At 41.8% G+C, this 17127-nt stretch overlaps 1 protein-coding gene across 1 annotated transcript; it reads right to left on the bottom strand.

Annotated features, from left to right (window-relative positions):
- Nucleotides 1-334: 334 nt before the first annotated feature.
- Nucleotides 335-15908, bottom strand: LOC119720931 (serine protease 33-like). The gene is made up of 6 exons (XM_038190798.1): nt 15848-15908; nt 14628-14767; nt 13890-13992; nt 12616-12816; nt 11351-11779; nt 335-896 (listed from the first exon to the last, which is right to left on the bottom strand). Exons 1-6 carry the CDS (start codon nt 15906-15908, stop codon nt 871-873), a joined length of 960 nt encoding a protein of 319 aa, XP_038046726.1. The 3' UTR covers nt 335-870.
- Nucleotides 15909-17127: the final 1219 nt, after the last annotated feature.

Raw genomic sequence — 17127 nt, 5'->3', positions numbered from 1 at the left:
AAAAAAAAAAAAGCCGCATCGCCGCACCACTTTTGGGGCAAGTTCCATACCAGAAACCGGAGACTTTTTTTGGCCTAACCAATGTTCCTCCCAAGTTTGAGGAAATCAGTAGAAGCATTTGGTGCTGATACCCTGCAATTTGAGATCAGCACCAAAATGGATGCTGATGATGCTGTGCAGGATACCGAGCCCTAAGCATTCTGATAAATATAAAAGAGGCACACGCCTCTGGTATTGAAGAGATTAAAGTAAAAACAAAAAAAGCCAAAACTTGAATGGCAAATGAATGCAACCAAGACATAAATAGTTGCATGTGTTATAAACGCCTAACAAAAACAAAAAAATCCACAATTATATAGACCTTTGGAAAATTTTGTTATCCACATTTTGACACCCCGTTTGCTATACCATTTAGGCCTACTGTAAATCGTCCAAGATTGGCAACGGTTTATAAAAAAAAAATGATGGAGATTGAAAAGTTGCAAATTAAAAATGAAACAAAACGTAATTTTTTATAGATAAATCGATAAAGAAGTTCAGATTTTTTTTTTCACTCGGACCTACCTGTACACAAATAATGTACATAATCAATCTTTGCACTACCCTATCGTAGAGCGTTGACCTCTAATTCTTTAAACTCTCGTCTGATGGATATTGTTTAATCTGTGATTTTGGGTCAAACATTAGAATATTCACTAGACTTGTTTTCATAATTTGTTTTTTTTTTTTGATGTGGAAATTCCCGGGAAAAGTATGGTTTCAAGCAGGACACACAGAAAATATAATTCCTACTTCCGCCGCCTTAACCCCCGAGGTGAAATATGATAGTAGATGGAGCTCTCGGAAGAATCTTCAGGGGTTGGGGTAGCTTCATCCAGATCTCGGGTCTCTGGTTGCTACAAAGAAACAAAACATGCAATGAATTAAAAGTTTTTTGAGGAGTACCACACGTGTTATAATAAGCGCAATACCATCTCTGCGTGGAACAACGAAGTGTGAGTGCGTGAGGATGGATGAACATATGTGTGTGCATCCAGACGTGGGGGGGGGGGGGGGGCATCACCAAAAAGGGGCACTTGCAAACCCGTGCTGAAATGTTGACACGTTTTTTTCACCGGACACTTGGCCTCCGTAAAATCAAAAAGTTGGGGGGGGGGGGGGAGGTGGTACAATCTTCTAACATAGGGGGCTCCCCCCCCCCCCCGGTTCCGCCGCCCCTGCCCCTCAGCATACTCACATAGGCACTGCAATCTGGGAGGCCGATGGCATGAAGTATGCTAGTGTTTTGGACCGGGTATGTCCAGTTTTTCTTTATATAGCGCCCCGATCGGTTGACCATTTTTATAGCCCGTTTCGCACATGTAGTTGTCAAGTTTACACCCATTTGCAGAATTATCACATACTTATTGCCTTCGGATGAACTGCTAGCTCTGTAATCACCTGTAATTCATTTTCTTTCTCATTAAGGCCTATGTAGCTAAATTTAGAGGTATCTTTAGGGCTATTTTTGGATTTTTTTAATGTAAACACACACGATATGAGCTCATATTGCAGCCATATCGTATATATATACTGGTATAGCACAGCAAAACGTTTTACACATCTAAGTTATAGACAGAGTTGTAACCAAGTCATTTTTTCCACGTCAAGTCAAGTCCCAAGACAATTTTTCACAAGTCAAGTCAAGTCCCAATAAAGTCAAGTTTTTTTTCAAGTCAAGTTAAGTCTCGAGTCATTTAAAAAAAAAAAAATAGATGTACATACTAAGTACGTGAACCAGTTTATGTGTTCGACGACGGAGCCGGAGTAAAAATGGGAATGGGGTTTATCAAAGCGTGCATCATGTAAGGAGATTAAAAAAATCATACTTTTTCAAACATCCTCTCTCAAACTCCTTATTTGTATCTGAAGAATCTAAAAACCGCATTTTGATATATTATATTCAACCTTGTGCCATTGTGTTGAATGTTTGACGGACGTCTGACAAAATGTCCTTCCGTTTTCGTTTAATGCATGATATGTAAATTCTTGTTGCTTTATAGTTGCAGGCCAGTAAATCGGTCCGAAATTGCCTGCGCCCGACAAATCACGATTTGCATGCCCTCAAAATCTTCAGTATTTGAGCATGCTGTGGGCCATGAACTTGAGGGCTTGTAAAAAATATGGGTGGAAGCCGTGCACAGGACTGTGAGCTTGTAGTTCCGTTCAATTTGGATGAAATTGGGGCCCTTAAAGCGCTCTATTTTGCAATGGAGTGTAGGCATCGTTTTTCAACATGGCGCTGGGCTTCAGGACTATTTTCAGGGGTGATCATTTTCAGATGGAAATTTCTCCTAAATGTCATCAGTTAACCCCCCAAAAATTGAAAAGAAAATGAAAGATGATGAAATAAGCTTTAAGTTGATGTGTGTCTCGAACACCTTGGAGAGTTGTAAGTATTTTTCCCGAACTTTTGAAGTGTGAGCATTTACCATTTGGGTCTATGGAAGTTTATTTACTGGTCTGCTACCTTATGGCGGATTGGGGGTAGCAGCCGTTTTCCAGTCGTTTAAACCCTAGTTGCATACAGCACGCTTACAGTAAACCACTCAATGTGTATATGGTCTGAATGGAATGACCAATAACAACGGATTGTAGTAGTGTAGGTAGACTTCCTGGTACACTTTGACCTTTGGCATAGAAATATGTAAAGGTCACATAAATATGTAAATATGTAGATACAGATATTAATATGAATGAATGGGGTTAGGAAATTCTGGCACAGTTTGACCCCTAATGAATGGATGGGATGAATAAGAAATAGGTGAGGGTAAGGAATTGGGTACAGTTTGACCTATTCTATGGGAAAGATTGCATATATGTATGGGGAAATATAAAAATGTATAGTACAATTTGACCTTAGCCCTAACAATATACATGTAGTTATGGTGACGTAGGTGTCCGGAAGTGAGCATCGATCTGAGATAATCTGTTCGGACAATAGACTGTTGACGTAGGTGCGCTCGCGTGTGGTAAGTGTGTAATCTGTCGGACAATAGGACTTTAAGTGGCCGGAAGTAATGATTGATCGCTCCGTGGGGGTTAGCCGGAACAGATCGATATTTCTCGAAAGGGCCATCGTAGGCCGTTGTGTGAGGCATAGTTTTTGATAAATCGAAGGTCCAAGATAGCTAATAATCCGTGCGTATGTACGGAAACTGGTCGTCGTTCAATGATGATACATAATTCATTATCCCCGTGCACCAATATTTCTCTTAATTGTTATTCGATACAATATCGATGGCACTCTTTTTCTTGCTCATTGTACTCATTGCAGAAATGAGTACAATGACCAAGAAAAATCAAGGAATGAGTGAATGAGTAATCAAAAGAGTTCGAAATGAGTAAATGAGTAACGAAATGAGTAAATGAGTAACGAAATGAGTAAATGAGTAACGAAATGAGTAACCAATTGAGTAGCAAATGAGTAAATGAGTAACAAAATGAGTAAATGAGTAACCAAATGAGTAAATGAGTAACCAAATGAGTAAATGAGTAACGAGATGAGTAGCAAATGAGTAAATGAGTAACGCCATGAGTAAATGAGTAACCAAATGAGTAAATGAGTAACCAAATGAGTAGCAAATGAGTGAATGAGTAATCAAATGAGTGAATGAGTAATCAAATGAGTAACGAAATGAGTAAATGAGTAACGAATTGAGTAAATGAGTAACGCCATGAGTGAATGAGTAATCAAATGAGTAAATGAGTAACGCCATGAGTATATATATATTAAATTATTTCATCCGTTCCTTACCATTCGGAGATTAACCGTCAAAGCTTCAACATGAATACTATTTCTGCAGTCAAACCCTATGCTTGTCATCAGTGTGACAGACGCTTTGGACGGAGATATAACCTCTTGAGACATACCGAAAATGCACATGCTGAAGATGAATCCGACATAGACGAAGTTGAGGTGGATAATTCTGAACCTGAATTTAAAAGCAGTAGATTTGAAGATCCGGAAATGGAAAACTATGAAACTGAATCTACGTATGATGAAGACGAAGATCTTGAGGCAAATGATTCCGAATCCGTCACGGAGGTGGAAGATGACGAATCATCTGATGAAGATGAATCTAGTTCTGATTTGGAAGACAATGCAGCCTATTTAGACTGGTTGGGAGAGGCAAAAGAAGCGATTGGTGAAATGTGGAGTGAAAAACATGAAAAGTACATCAACGAGGGCATGAGTGAAGATCAGGCCACGGAAAAGGCCAACAGAAAAACCCTGTGGGCAGTCAAGCGAATCTTTTTATACAAATACAAAGATTTTCTGTCAAGTTACATACATCTGAAAGATAATGATACTCATCAAGAAATTGTGGACGAGATCGAAGACAGATTGAAATCCGGCATTCTGATGCCCACAGCTCTCAGCAGGGTCATATCTAAACACCAGGCCAAATTTGACGGCCTGTTCCATCAAGATGAAGATGACGTTAACGAGGAAGACAGTGACGATTAAGGACTAGTCAACGTTACATTAAAATCACTGATGATTTAATTGCAAAGAATACATTTAAAAACAAATTAAAAAAACACACGAGTGTTTTAATGAGAAATGACGTCAATAAAGCAATAATGTTATAACGTATACACTTTCTGCAGTTGTATTTTTCTTTGTTGGTGTTGTCTTACAGTTAAACAATCGGGAAAGCCCTACTGTCATGCAGTCATATAATTAGTGTTTGGACACGCCCTGTTGATTATCCCCGAAATATTTCCGGTCTTTAATGCTTCATGTATGGCTTTATCACGCACCGTGTCCAACTTTGGGACTTTGTTGGAGGTAACAAATTTAGTTGCCTTATGACACTCTAAATCTTCAATATACAATAGAAGTACTTACCATTGGTTTAACACAAAAATACCTAGTTATATATATCCTTAATTTTGTAAACAAGTCCAGCCCGGTGGTACAACTAGGGTTCGGTGCATTCCTGTACAGACAGCGGTAAAGGGGTATTAAGGATTGAAATCATGTTTAGTCAGTCAACTTCATTGACTTCTTTCACGTACAGATATATGAAGCTCCCTCACATGCCGCGCTCTGCCAATTAAGTCCCATTGTCCCAGGGAGTCTTTGTTCCCCTTCTGTTGCGCAACTCCTGACAAGCGATATTTAGAGCGCTCAATAATCCATCCCCACTGTACATGCAGGTAGGTTAAGTCGGTGAAAGATAATCGATATAATGAACACGTCTTGAAAGAATTACGTCTTTATGGATTAGGGAAACAGCGCTATCTGATCGGACGGTGTAAATATACAATGGGTAGGATGCAGTCAGTCCCTTAATACTGATGTACGTGTACATACTGTACACACCGTACCGACTGAGCCGACGCTGAAAGTCTGTATTTTCTACGACCACTGCACACAGATAATTATACGTACATAGATAGTTCTGGTGGTAATGTGGAAGAATATTGTGCAATTGGTATAGCACCTGGATAACATACACAATATGACAAGGCAAATATCGATGCAGAAGCACGGAGTTATTTATTTGCTCCATGATCGGTGCGGTCATCGAGGGGCGATCGACCATCGGTCTCCGTATAGAACGCATGGATTCATTAGCTCTCTGATCTATTATTAACACAATTCCTCCATTGTAAAAACAATCATCGGACTATACCGTGCAAGTACGCTGTTCACCGGTGAGTGTTTGTTTACTACAAATACATAAATATATTTTTTTTTCTAACTTTTTTAAAACTCGACCATCCGACAATTTCGTTGATCCTTGATTTTGTAAACAAGTCCGGCACGGTGGTACAACTAGGGTTCGGTGCATTCCTGTACAGACAGCGGTAAAGGGGCACCAAGGCTTGAAATCCCGGAAAATTTCATGTTTTGATTCTTATTTTCAAACATCTAAGTAAACCATAATGTGTTATCGTTCCTGAGAAAGGATGAAAAAAATCGGATGCACGACGGTGTACGCATACGTTTTTCATGTCGAACGCCAATGTGATTTCTCATACGTCTGCAAAAGGCGAGCACTTTACTTAACTATATAGCTTGGTTTGTTGTCTTTTTTTGGGGGGGGGGGGGGTGGGGTTACAAATGGGGGAACCCTGAAATTCGTTCTTGCTCGAAATATCACATAATGCACAATTGTAAAAGAATGGTTGTGTTATGCTCTTTCCGATAAATCATCTTTTGAGAAGCATTGCTCAATTGAGCACTGTCCAGGCCGCCAGTGTCCCTTTAAAAACCACAGGCAAGTACGTTTTGTTATGGCTATAATGATGCATTTTCAACAAAATCCATTCCTTATTGTACGCGCATCTACAGACTTAAAGATATAGAGCCTAATCAATAATTAAGCCTTCGTGGATTAAGCGCCATCTGATCGGACGAGTGTGAAGATGCAGTAGGATGTCACATACAGGTGCATGTGTACTTGCATTCGCTCTGGCTAAAGTCAAAACCTTCCATTTCTACGATCACCGCGCACAGATATATATTTTACTTTGATGATTATGGTGGCAGTGTAGAAGAGTGCCATCGATATTGTATCGAATAACAATTAAGAGAAATATTGGTGCACGGAGATAATGAATTGTGTATCATCATGGAACGACGACCAGTCTCCGTACATACGCATGGATTATTAGCTATCTTGGACCTTCGATTTATCAAAAACTATGCCTCACACCACGGCCTACGATGGCCCTTTCGAGAAATATCGATCTGTTCCGGCTAACCCCCACGGAGTGATCAATCATTATTTCCGGCCACTTAAAGTCCTATTGTCCGACAGATTACACACTTACCACACGCGAGCGCACCTACGTCAACAGTCTATTGTCCGAACAGATTATCTCAGATCGATGCTCATTTCCGGACACCTACGTCACCAGTCTATTGTCCGAGAGGATTAAGTACTGCCGGCCACAGCTGGCCTTGTTCGGATTGCGTAAACCGCATGTAATACACGTGTAAATACATAACTACATGTATATTGTTAGGGCTAAGGTCAAATTGTACTATACATTTTTATATTTCCCCATACATATATGCAATCTTTCCCATAGAATAGGTCAAACTGTACCCAATTCCTTACCCTCACCTATTTCCTATTCATCCCATCCATTCATTAGGGGTCAAACTGTGCCAGAATTTCCTAACCCCATTCATTCATATTTATATCTGTATCTACATATTTACATATTTATGTGACCTTTACATATTTCTATGCCAAAGGTCAAAGTGTACCAGGAAGTCTACCTACACTACTGATGGTACTCGGACTACGCACGGCACAAACTTCACCTCACATGCATGCACGAGGTCGAACGGTCCATAACACACGCATAGTGCTAGTCATGATCATGTACATGACGTGTGGCAGGCTTAGGATGCCCAGCTATATTGTTGCTAATTTGCTATTTCAACCATAGTTCAACCGACTATAGTGCGCACGAACGCCCAGAGATTTGTGTTGTTTTTGTAACTTTACGAAATGTGTTAATGTTAGCAAGTCAAATTTATTCGAGTGAAGTCAAGTCACAAGTCATATTTTTTTCAAGTCAAGTCAAGTCTGAAGTCATGTTTTTCCCAAGTCAAGTCAAGTCTCATGCTAGTAAAAAAAAATAAAAAATAGCGACTCGAGTCCGACTCGAGTCCGAGTCAGCGTCAGTTGAGTCAACAACACTGGCTATAGAAACCGAAAAGGTTTATTTCACGCTTTACGCGTGCTGTTATTGCTGGTATTATCTTTTATTTAAAGGACCGATACGATCATTGACATAGTTGCACTCCTATTCCTAATTATTGCATGTTTTGAGATTTAAGACTATGTGGTGTTTAGTCAACTTTGAACTGTGTATAAGCGTTCATGGCCTTATTGAGCTACAGCACTTAGTGCATTTTCTACTACTTATTATGTTACACAGTTTCACCCCTTTTTCACTGACGATTAAACTTGGAGTTGGACGCTACATACTGACTCCCTCGTCGTTTTTTTTTTAAGAGTTTGACTGGATGTCAATTTTTGTTCTATAAAAACTTTAAAGAGGACAGTACAGTGAAAAGACATATAATCAGCTGGTGTTACAGCTGCGGCAGACGATCAAGGCGACTCATCTTTATCATGGAAGACAAATGGGATGCGAGTCTGCAAATCTTTTGCTGAAGCAGAGGCAACAATGAAGTTGCAGAGGGCAAACTAGATGCAGAGTTGGGATTGCTAGGCCACCAAAGAGAGGCAGCAGCAGCCTTAACTCTAGCCGAGGCATTGGAAGCAGCCATGGAGTTGGAAACTGGATTGTCGTGCAACAAACTAAGCACAGGCTCCTGCAGACATCGATCAGCGCACAAAAGACTACATTCAGCAACGAGCTGAATTTCAGACTGGTTTTTCGTCAATGCGAAGCCGGGAACCTGCTGACAATATTAGACCCACCTCACCAGTGAATCCCGCCAACATTAAAGTCACATCATCCTTTGCAATGCAGTAAGACGTCAATGGGAAACCAGACATGTCCCCATTCCCCCAGAAGACCACTGCAGGAGACCAAAGCAACGACTTTGGCAAGTAGGCCCCTATCTCGCACGCCGTGAGTTAGTCAACACAGGACTCAACATTTTAATGATCGACCTGAAAACTACAGAGCTTGGCGATCATCATTTCACAACGCGAGTAATTAAACACCTGCGAATAACACCAAGCGAAGAGCTCAACCTACTAGCGAAATGGCTGGGGAAAGAGTCATCAGACCACATCAAAAATATCCGTGCTGTGCACATTAACCCTCCGACGCAGAAAGCACATTTACTAACACGCTTACAGTAAGGGGTCCCTCCGGGGACCCAGATATTTAGCGCCTTGGTTTGAGGCTACACAACACAGTATCTATATGTATACAATCTCGACATGTCTGTAGACTATAAATAAGGAGGTCATTGACAGGAAACAGATGTTGTATACATAGTCTGTGGTCAAGTCGTGCACTTGGCTACCCGCAAGTGACTTTGTTTTGTGCACGTGTATATGGGCAGCCCAGGTTGTCAGGCTCAGATATGCCTGACCCGGGGTCACACACTAAAGGTGACTGCATATATCCGTAGTGGGTGTCTCTGGCTAGGATTAGATGGAAGATCACCAGAATTGGTTGGAATTTTTTTTTTTTATTAAGGTAATTAACCAAATTGGGTCCCCAAAAGGGCTAGTTTCTGCGTCGGAGGGTTAAAACGACCCGACCACAGCTCTGAAAAAGTCATGGGAACAGCTGAAAAAGCAATCTTCTAGAGGTAATCGAAAGCGTCCTTTTCACAAACTGGAAAGTTTTCCACGCATCAACAGCAGAGATCCTCTCAATACAAGTTGAGGCAGCATGGTGATCTGCTCATGGAGGCCCAGTACGCAATGGAGGATGGATACTTACCTGGTCTCAGCCGCCTGGACACGGTACAAGGTGTCAATACCATAGTTGAGAAATTACCACACGGCCTGCAGGAGAGATGGATAGCCAAGGGATCAAGGTACAAAAAAGGAACTCAATGCCTGCTTTCTTCCAGACATGAGGAGTGTCCGGATGGTAAGTGCGATACCAAATTTTCCGCAACGTTCTTACATGCGCGGTCACGTGACTACTTTATTGCGATCAATTTTCCCTTTTCGAGCTCGGTGCCGTTGGACGTGAGGTATTTTTTAAATACTTTTTTTCACCCATGGACGGCTCATAAGTCCCATTTATCAGTTTTTAGAAATCTGTATCCAAAATTGTGTTCTTTTCAATGAAAAAAGAAAGATTTTTCAGAGCAGCTCTAACCTCCCCATGCCTTTTACGTTACGGATTTTCAGTCTGGGTCACGTGTGCCCCCGCGCCATTGCGCAATCACAATTTCAAGCAAGATGGCGGTATCCGCGAAACGGTTTATCTTACATCTTTGCTGAATTCATCTGCTCAGAAGTCAAAACCAGAAATGACCCAAGTTTCATCATCTTCAGCAACAACAGCGGCCCCGTGGGAGCAGAGAAATCCACCACTAGAAATATGAGAGCACCCATATCCGTATACACAAGATACGGATGATTCGAGTGCAGACTCTGATGCAAAGAAGAGTGATCCTGGTAAAAGCTGCCCCATCCATCGAAAACCCCTCAATAAATGCAGGGTCTTCAGTGCAAAGACCAAAGACGTGCGAAGAGCCTTCCTCAGAGAAAATGATTTTTTTTCTTCAAGTGCTGCGCATCTTTCTCTTATATTTTGCAAAGGAGTGTATGTATGATTCCACTGAAATGCACCGAATGCAACAATGATCATCACAGCACGGCCATGCATCCTGGTCCTGCCCCTGGACAAGCTGTAAAAGCATTGTCTGTAAGTTTATGTCATTTCTTTTCTCATTTATCTGTTGCTGAATTTAGAGGTATTTAGGGACATTTTCCGACTCGGACTCTTATGTTAACTCACAGATGTTTTTGTAAACACGCCGTAATGATCCGTCCCTACCCGGACCCCGTCTGCAAGAGACCGAGAGATCGTTCCTTTCATTGCGCAAGTAGCGATATACTTACTGCTTAGTATACACCGGAAGGAATATTCACGGTTTATGTTAATATAATTCCATAGGCTGGGTTGCAGACCAGTATAAAGTAAACTGCCATGGGCCCCAGTGATATATGCGCTCACCTCCATAATTACTCACAAATCTCAAAGTTGTTCGAGACACACATCAAATTAAAGCTTATTTCATCGTCTTTCATTTTCCAATGAATTTTGTTGGGGTTACCCAATGATTTTTGGGAGAAAACTCCATCCAAACATAATCACCACTGAAAGTAGCCTATCGCCATTTTGAACAATGATGCCTGCGCTGCATTGCAAAAAGTTGTAGAACCCATTTTCATTCAAATTTCACAGCAATACGATCTTACAATCCTGTTCACGGCTTCCAACCTTGTTTTTCCTTTTTTTTTTTACAAAAGCCTCAAGTTCTGGCCTTGCCCACAAAATGATATTATACCGAATAATTTGAGGGCATGCAAATCGTGATTTGGCTGGCGTAGGCAATTTCGGGCCATACTCAGAATCGACGATTGAGGGACTGGGAACCACATATACACGTATACCAAATGACCCACTCAAGAAGTGCGGCTATCAAAGCCTTCAAATGGTCATTCAATATCGGAGCTCTTTTTTGGGCCTGGTGAACAATTCCCAACATATAAACCGCCATTGGTAACTTGACAGAAGTGCAATTGTACAGGAAGTATACTGAAAGGAAGACACCCCCCCCCCTAAAAAAAAACAGACCCAAAACACTCAAATAAATGTATATTCATCTTACATGTGTGACTTTCAATCCAGTCGGTATATGCCGAAAGTCTTGTGTAAATACCATACCGACCTTCCACGGCGCACCCTTCACCCCAGCTGACAATGCCTATTTGGACCCATCGTTTGCTGCCGTCTGCAACGGTCATCTGCCTCATGACTGGCCCTCCCGAGTCTCCCGTGCACGCATCCACGCCTCCCTCCGGTACTCCCGCACAAAACGCGATTGCAGGCTTGTAAGCGGACACACTCGTACACTCATAGTGGTTGATGAAACTGTCCCTGCATTCGCTGTTACTGCGCACGGGGATAACCAGGTATTGAAGGAGAGACGAGGTAGGCCTGTATCTGTCAAAGCACAGATTACCGTAATCATAGGGTTGCGTAGTGCCCCATCCGGCCACATATGGTGGTTCTCCGTGTGGTGAATAAAGTGCTCTTTCTGATTGTAGAAATAATCAAATGCTTATTATCATTACATTGATAAAAAATAATGATTTGGGGGCTAATCATCCTTACTTGCAACTGAGAATCTAAATTGCGAAGGACGCGGATACAACGTGGCCGAGCCTAAGGCGTGTAAAGGCGCCTTTGACAGCCGCCATTATGACCCATGTGGGAACCACAGCCAGAGATCGAAAGTGTTTTAGTTATGCGGAGTGAGGAAAAACCAGAGAGCCCGGAAAAAAAACCCTCTCGGCACGGAATCAACGCACAACTCTACTCACATAATGGTCTGAGCCGGGAATCGAACCCGGGCCACAGTGATGAGAGACAATCGCTTTACGCACTAGCCAACCATGCCACCATAACATTAGTGGGTTGAGGGATATAGAAGAGGGAAAAAGACATCGAGAATAATGAAAGGAAAGCTGGTTGACCAAATGGGACCTTGATCCGAAACGGCTCTGCGAACAAGTGAAGTTTAAAAATTAAAAAAGGGTCAATGAGCCCTCACTCGACTGGTTTTAGGGTCCTTGCGTTATGGAATCTTCTGAGCCATAATTGCAATGAGTACGGTCCAAGCTACTTTTTTTACGGTCCTACTTACGGTCCTTATTGTTTGGGCATTTCCAGCTCAGGTCCAATTCATAAATTCGGAGCTACTTTCATAGTCGAGTCGATACGAACTCTAGTAAGCCTAAAAACAGAGAAGTAAACTATCACTCTATACACTCTACGTCGAGGAATCGCTCCTAGAAAGTCTTTCTTTATGAATGTACCTAGCTGCTTAAGTAAATGCTTCCCTTATAAAGTACACATTAAGGACGCCCTCACCTTTCATAGCAAGTTTTGGCATGCAGATTGGTCTTATTCCTGAGCTCAGCATGACATCACGGCTCAATCGTAAAACGGCAATATCATTATCAAGGTCCGAATTAAACGCCTCATGCTTTATTAGGGCGTCGTCTCCATCAAGGGAATACACAAGGGCTGGGTCCAACAGTCGAAGAGCTGACCTGGATTTATTACGAATTCCTGAAATAAAGAGAAACAACATCATGACACCATACAGTCCTACAACTATGACAAAATTGACGGGCCACTGCAGTGTGAATTAATTATTCATTCAGACGTAAGCGCCAGTGTATCCACTTACAATCTTTGAAGTGAATTATGTCTATGATCAGTCCCATATATGGTGATCAGTCACATGATGATCAGTCACATGATGACAACCATGTGACTTTCTTCGTGAATCTGATTGGTCAACATGAATATTGCGTCTGGTGAAATCGGATCCGGTGAAATTGGAAGCGTAAAAATCAAACGTTTGATTTCATCCGGTTGCCCGGTACACGGTCAGATCGGTCCGATTTTTTTTTTTTTTTTCAGTGCACACCTCTGTTCAATGTCCCGATGATCTCATAAACCAAAAATTGGAAAGGTATGCGTCGGGCTTCAGATACAAATGTACTCGTCGGTTCAGCCAGATAATGGTTTTATTGACCATCGACCCGATCTTAATTATGTAAGGTTGGTACTATTATTGCATTAATCTTTGCACAAGACGGGCCCTACGTTAAATTTATCAGTGAACGAAAGCTGTAATGTATAGAATGCATAATCTGAAATGTTTCGCGAACTATAGCTCCAGACCCAACACTTAATCATACATGAGATTGTTCACGAATACTCTCTAAATTCCAAAGAGTGAAAGTTAGGGACTAGACGTTTTAGAGTGAAAATCGATCTTTACGATTGAAGAAATGTCATTCTAAAACGAAGCTAGTTTCCGACTGTGGGAGTGAATCTTCACTTTAATGGAGTGAATTTTCACTCTTTGGAATTAAGAGAGCAACTATTATATCAGGTATAGTAGTGCAGAGGTACTGAGGTCATCACTGGCTTATTCTTGTGACTATGCATGCAGATCATCGAGAGTAGCGGCTTGTTAGCCCGTATAAAACCGGTGCCCGATACGCGAGTACTGGGAAACCTGCTTAGACCTCTATACGGCGACATATTCTATTTGAAATATTAAACACTATTAATTGTAATGTATGCATTAATCATTAAGTTTTGACCAATGTCCAAACATCCTACCGTACCTGTATATACTCTGATGGCAGACCATGGGCATTTTTCGAAGCAGTGTGCAGCTGACAGAACCCAGTTACGAGCAATAAGACTACCACCACAGAAAAACCTGGGCTGGAAAATGAGCAAGGGATTTTGAAGTTTGCAACATCTTATCAATCCAAACCACAATGTATGGTTAAGTAAAAACTGATTTGCGCAGCTATTTCAAGTGAAGAAAGACAATTGGACGACTGCAATTGGCTGCTCGAGACAATTAAATGTTCCAGAGTTTAAGATTCCTTGGCTAAGGCCAAAACAAAAAAATACTCGGTCTCTGGTCAGCGCGCGCGTCGATTTTAATCATGCACGTCAACCTTTTTTCCCCTCCAAATTAACACGGAAGCTACAACAGCGCCCTCTATTGCCGCGCCTCCTCAAAGTTTTGTACCAAGGAGCACCAAGGATTGGAGAAATTGCACCAAGGCAAATGATAAAGGGCACCGAGGCAAATTATGGAAGACACCAATGTATAATGAGGACACACAAATGCAAAATAGTACCCACCTTGTCTGTACAATACAAGCTTGAAAAAAAACACCCCCCCCCCAAAAAAAAAAAAAAAAACAACCCGCGTCGCCGCATCAATTCCGGAACTTCGGTCTGACCAGAGATCGACTATTTTTTTTTTTTTGGCCTAATGGTGGTCTTTTGACTTTTAGGCCTACATGCATTGCTTTAAAACAACCAAGAATATAATGCATTACTACCTCACATCTTCTGCAGTTCCGATGACAGAAGAGCGCCACCTGCCAGGGCCACTGGCCTTCTGCAGCATCAGTGCCGCCGGATATCCTTCCAAATATCCTCCGTTCTGCATATTCACTGTACCCGCAGGCCGCGTAGTCGTCTTAAACGAAAAAGAGATTGGGGTCGAATTAAAAATGGTGTCATATATTTCCCACATGATCGAAAATTGTCAGCGAGCGTGATTCAACAAAGCAGAATATAAATGCTACGTCGATAAAATGCTAAGCGATTCACTATTAAAGGCCCTGTCACACTGTCTGCGATCTTATATGCTCTCTCACTGCGTCCTTGAAAAATAGCTGGCGCGCAACAACAACTACTAGATCGCAGCGACAACTACATGGGTCGCCAAATGGGCGCCAGAGGGTCTTAATGGTCTCCGATGAGCGCAAAGGTTTTTTAACATGCTCAAAACAATCGCAACATCTCTGCGCTCTGGCCAGGGCGCCGTAATGACGCAACTCAGGCGCTGTACGAGCGTGAATCGTGCGACATTGAAATGGCATTGAGGCAGCTTAGACGCAAGGCAGTCGACGTTGTCTTCATGAGAAAGTAACTCACTGCGATGAACTTGTAGAATATTTTTTTTAAACTGGACTTATTGGCCGTTTTGTCGTGGTATTTATACAGTGCAAGTGACGTCACATGAGCGTATTTTGGTCGAATAGAGATTTTTGCTCTTGATCAATTAGAGTTTCAAAATGAAAACAAATTTTGCTTAAACAGGATCCTTAATCAAGTACTTAATCCCGGAGGAAAGCTTTACTGGTGTCCCTTATTGTAGTCGTTTTGTTGTCGTGGCCCAATGAGAACGTTACGCTAATTCTTCATCTGCCTATGGATGCATGAACCCCTGTATATAGGCACCAATGCTAAATGCCCATACTTCAATTAAAAAAAAAAAAAATACTAGAAAATCTTTCTTGTTTCGAACAAATCTCATCCAATGAAGACGTCCCCTATTTTCCAAAGCGGAAAAGTAGCAATCTTAAAAAACGATCCATCCACAACATTTCAAAATAGCGCCAGTTTCGAGTACAATTGCATCAAAAATGCTCAGAATTGGAAGCCCCAATTCTGGGCCAGAGGTCCATTGCCATATCTCTTCAATAAAAAGAATACATGATGAAAGTCACTGTCTATCAATGCAATTTTTCACCATATCAGTGACTACACATACCACGATGTGTTACAGTCTCCGTCGTTACAATCTCGTTGTTCCGACTTTCAGTAGTTTCCATGCTTGGTGAGACTGTAGGATCAACAGATGACTCTGATGAACTCTCGGAATAATAGTCATGGGACAATGAGGAATCTTCCGTTGGCCCTTGCAGATCTGGACCTGCTACAAGGTAAATGTTGCATTAATGATGCAGCGTGTCAATTGGGAAGGGGGAAGGGGATGTCTAGACACAATCAGAACGACAGTATATCACACAATCAGAACGACTGTTCATCACACTCTCCTGATATTTGTTGAAAACACTGGTTTTATTGCTCAACTCCTGGTATAAAACAACACCTATACATCCAAACGTGACTGAACTCAAAAAGTCGACCAGGTGTTGGCGTATAATTAAATTTAGTAAAACTAACCACGTATCAGAATTCCTTTTAAATCTGTTTCTATAACGGTTTTCTTCCTCGAAATTTTATCACTAGGCCGACATTCGTCTTTAACGGAAATACTGTGGCGAAACAGGGTACCTACAGACTAGTCCAATCTATGAATTATGTATGCGCGCATATGTCGTTAATATTAATGGCGCGCGTAGACCAATCCGCAATGAATTATATGGCGTGACTTGAGCATCAATAATGCATGAACGCGCGTAAGCCAATCACCAGCGCGCATTGCCCCAAATCGGGGCGCTTATAAAGAGGTGCTTGACATTGTCAAGCCTCTTCGTTTCAACATGGCGACGGTGATGTAAACCCGAGACCTCATTGTGTATCATTTCTGCGAGAACTCGTGCTAAATCCTGAGGGTTATTCAGATTTAGGGACAACGTCCGATCGACATACAAGGTGCGACCGGTGAGTTGGTGGAGTCTCACAGGTTTTGTTATTGACTCAATTAACTGTCTATTATCTGGGAGAATTGGTGACAAAGATTTAGTCGGGAATTAAGACTGACTATTTTGTCTTGATTAATTAGTGCTAGAACATAAGGGGCTAGGAGTTGTGGAACTTGGTTTGAGAGGCTAGTGGGACTGTGATTCGGTAGTAGATTGCTTGTCGTGGGTTGGACACCATTCGGTGGGGTTTTACGACTGAGGCGTTCATTGCCGTAATCGTTGAACTAGCTGGCCTAACGAGTTACTCTTCGCCGGGTTCTGAGCACTTGTGAGGGTTACCGATTTTGTGTGTGTGGGTTATTGCACATAAGGGTTATATTGGGTAATCGTGTTGAGGGTTACCTTTCCTGGGTGAGGGCTATTGGAATTACACAGTTCAACC

This window comes from Patiria miniata, unplaced genomic scaffold, assembly GCF_015706575.1.
Source record: "Patiria miniata isolate m_02_andy unplaced genomic scaffold, ASM1570657v1 HiC_scaffold_9, whole genome shotgun sequence".
Taxonomy (NCBI): domain Eukaryota; kingdom Metazoa; phylum Echinodermata; class Asteroidea; order Valvatida; family Asterinidae; genus Patiria; species Patiria miniata.
Note: the sequence above shows the minus strand (reverse complement) of the source record. Positions and strands in the feature narration are given on the sequence as shown.

What these genes read in the sequence shown, in the direction of transcription:
- LOC119720931 (XM_038190798.1), bottom strand. Translation starts at nt 15,908, where the DNA reads ATGGAAACTACTGAAAGTCGGAACAACGAGATTGTAACGACGGAGACT. An exon ending in TGCCATCAGAGTATATACAG is followed by an intron (nt 12,817 to 13,889) that starts GTACGGTAGGAT and finishes TCTTTATTTCAG; the next exon opens with GAATTCGTAATAAATCCAGG. An exon ending in CTGGATTGAAAGTCACACAT is followed by an intron (nt 897 to 11,350) that starts GTAAGATGAATA and finishes GTTTCTTTGTAG; the next exon opens with CAACCAGAGACCCGAGATCT.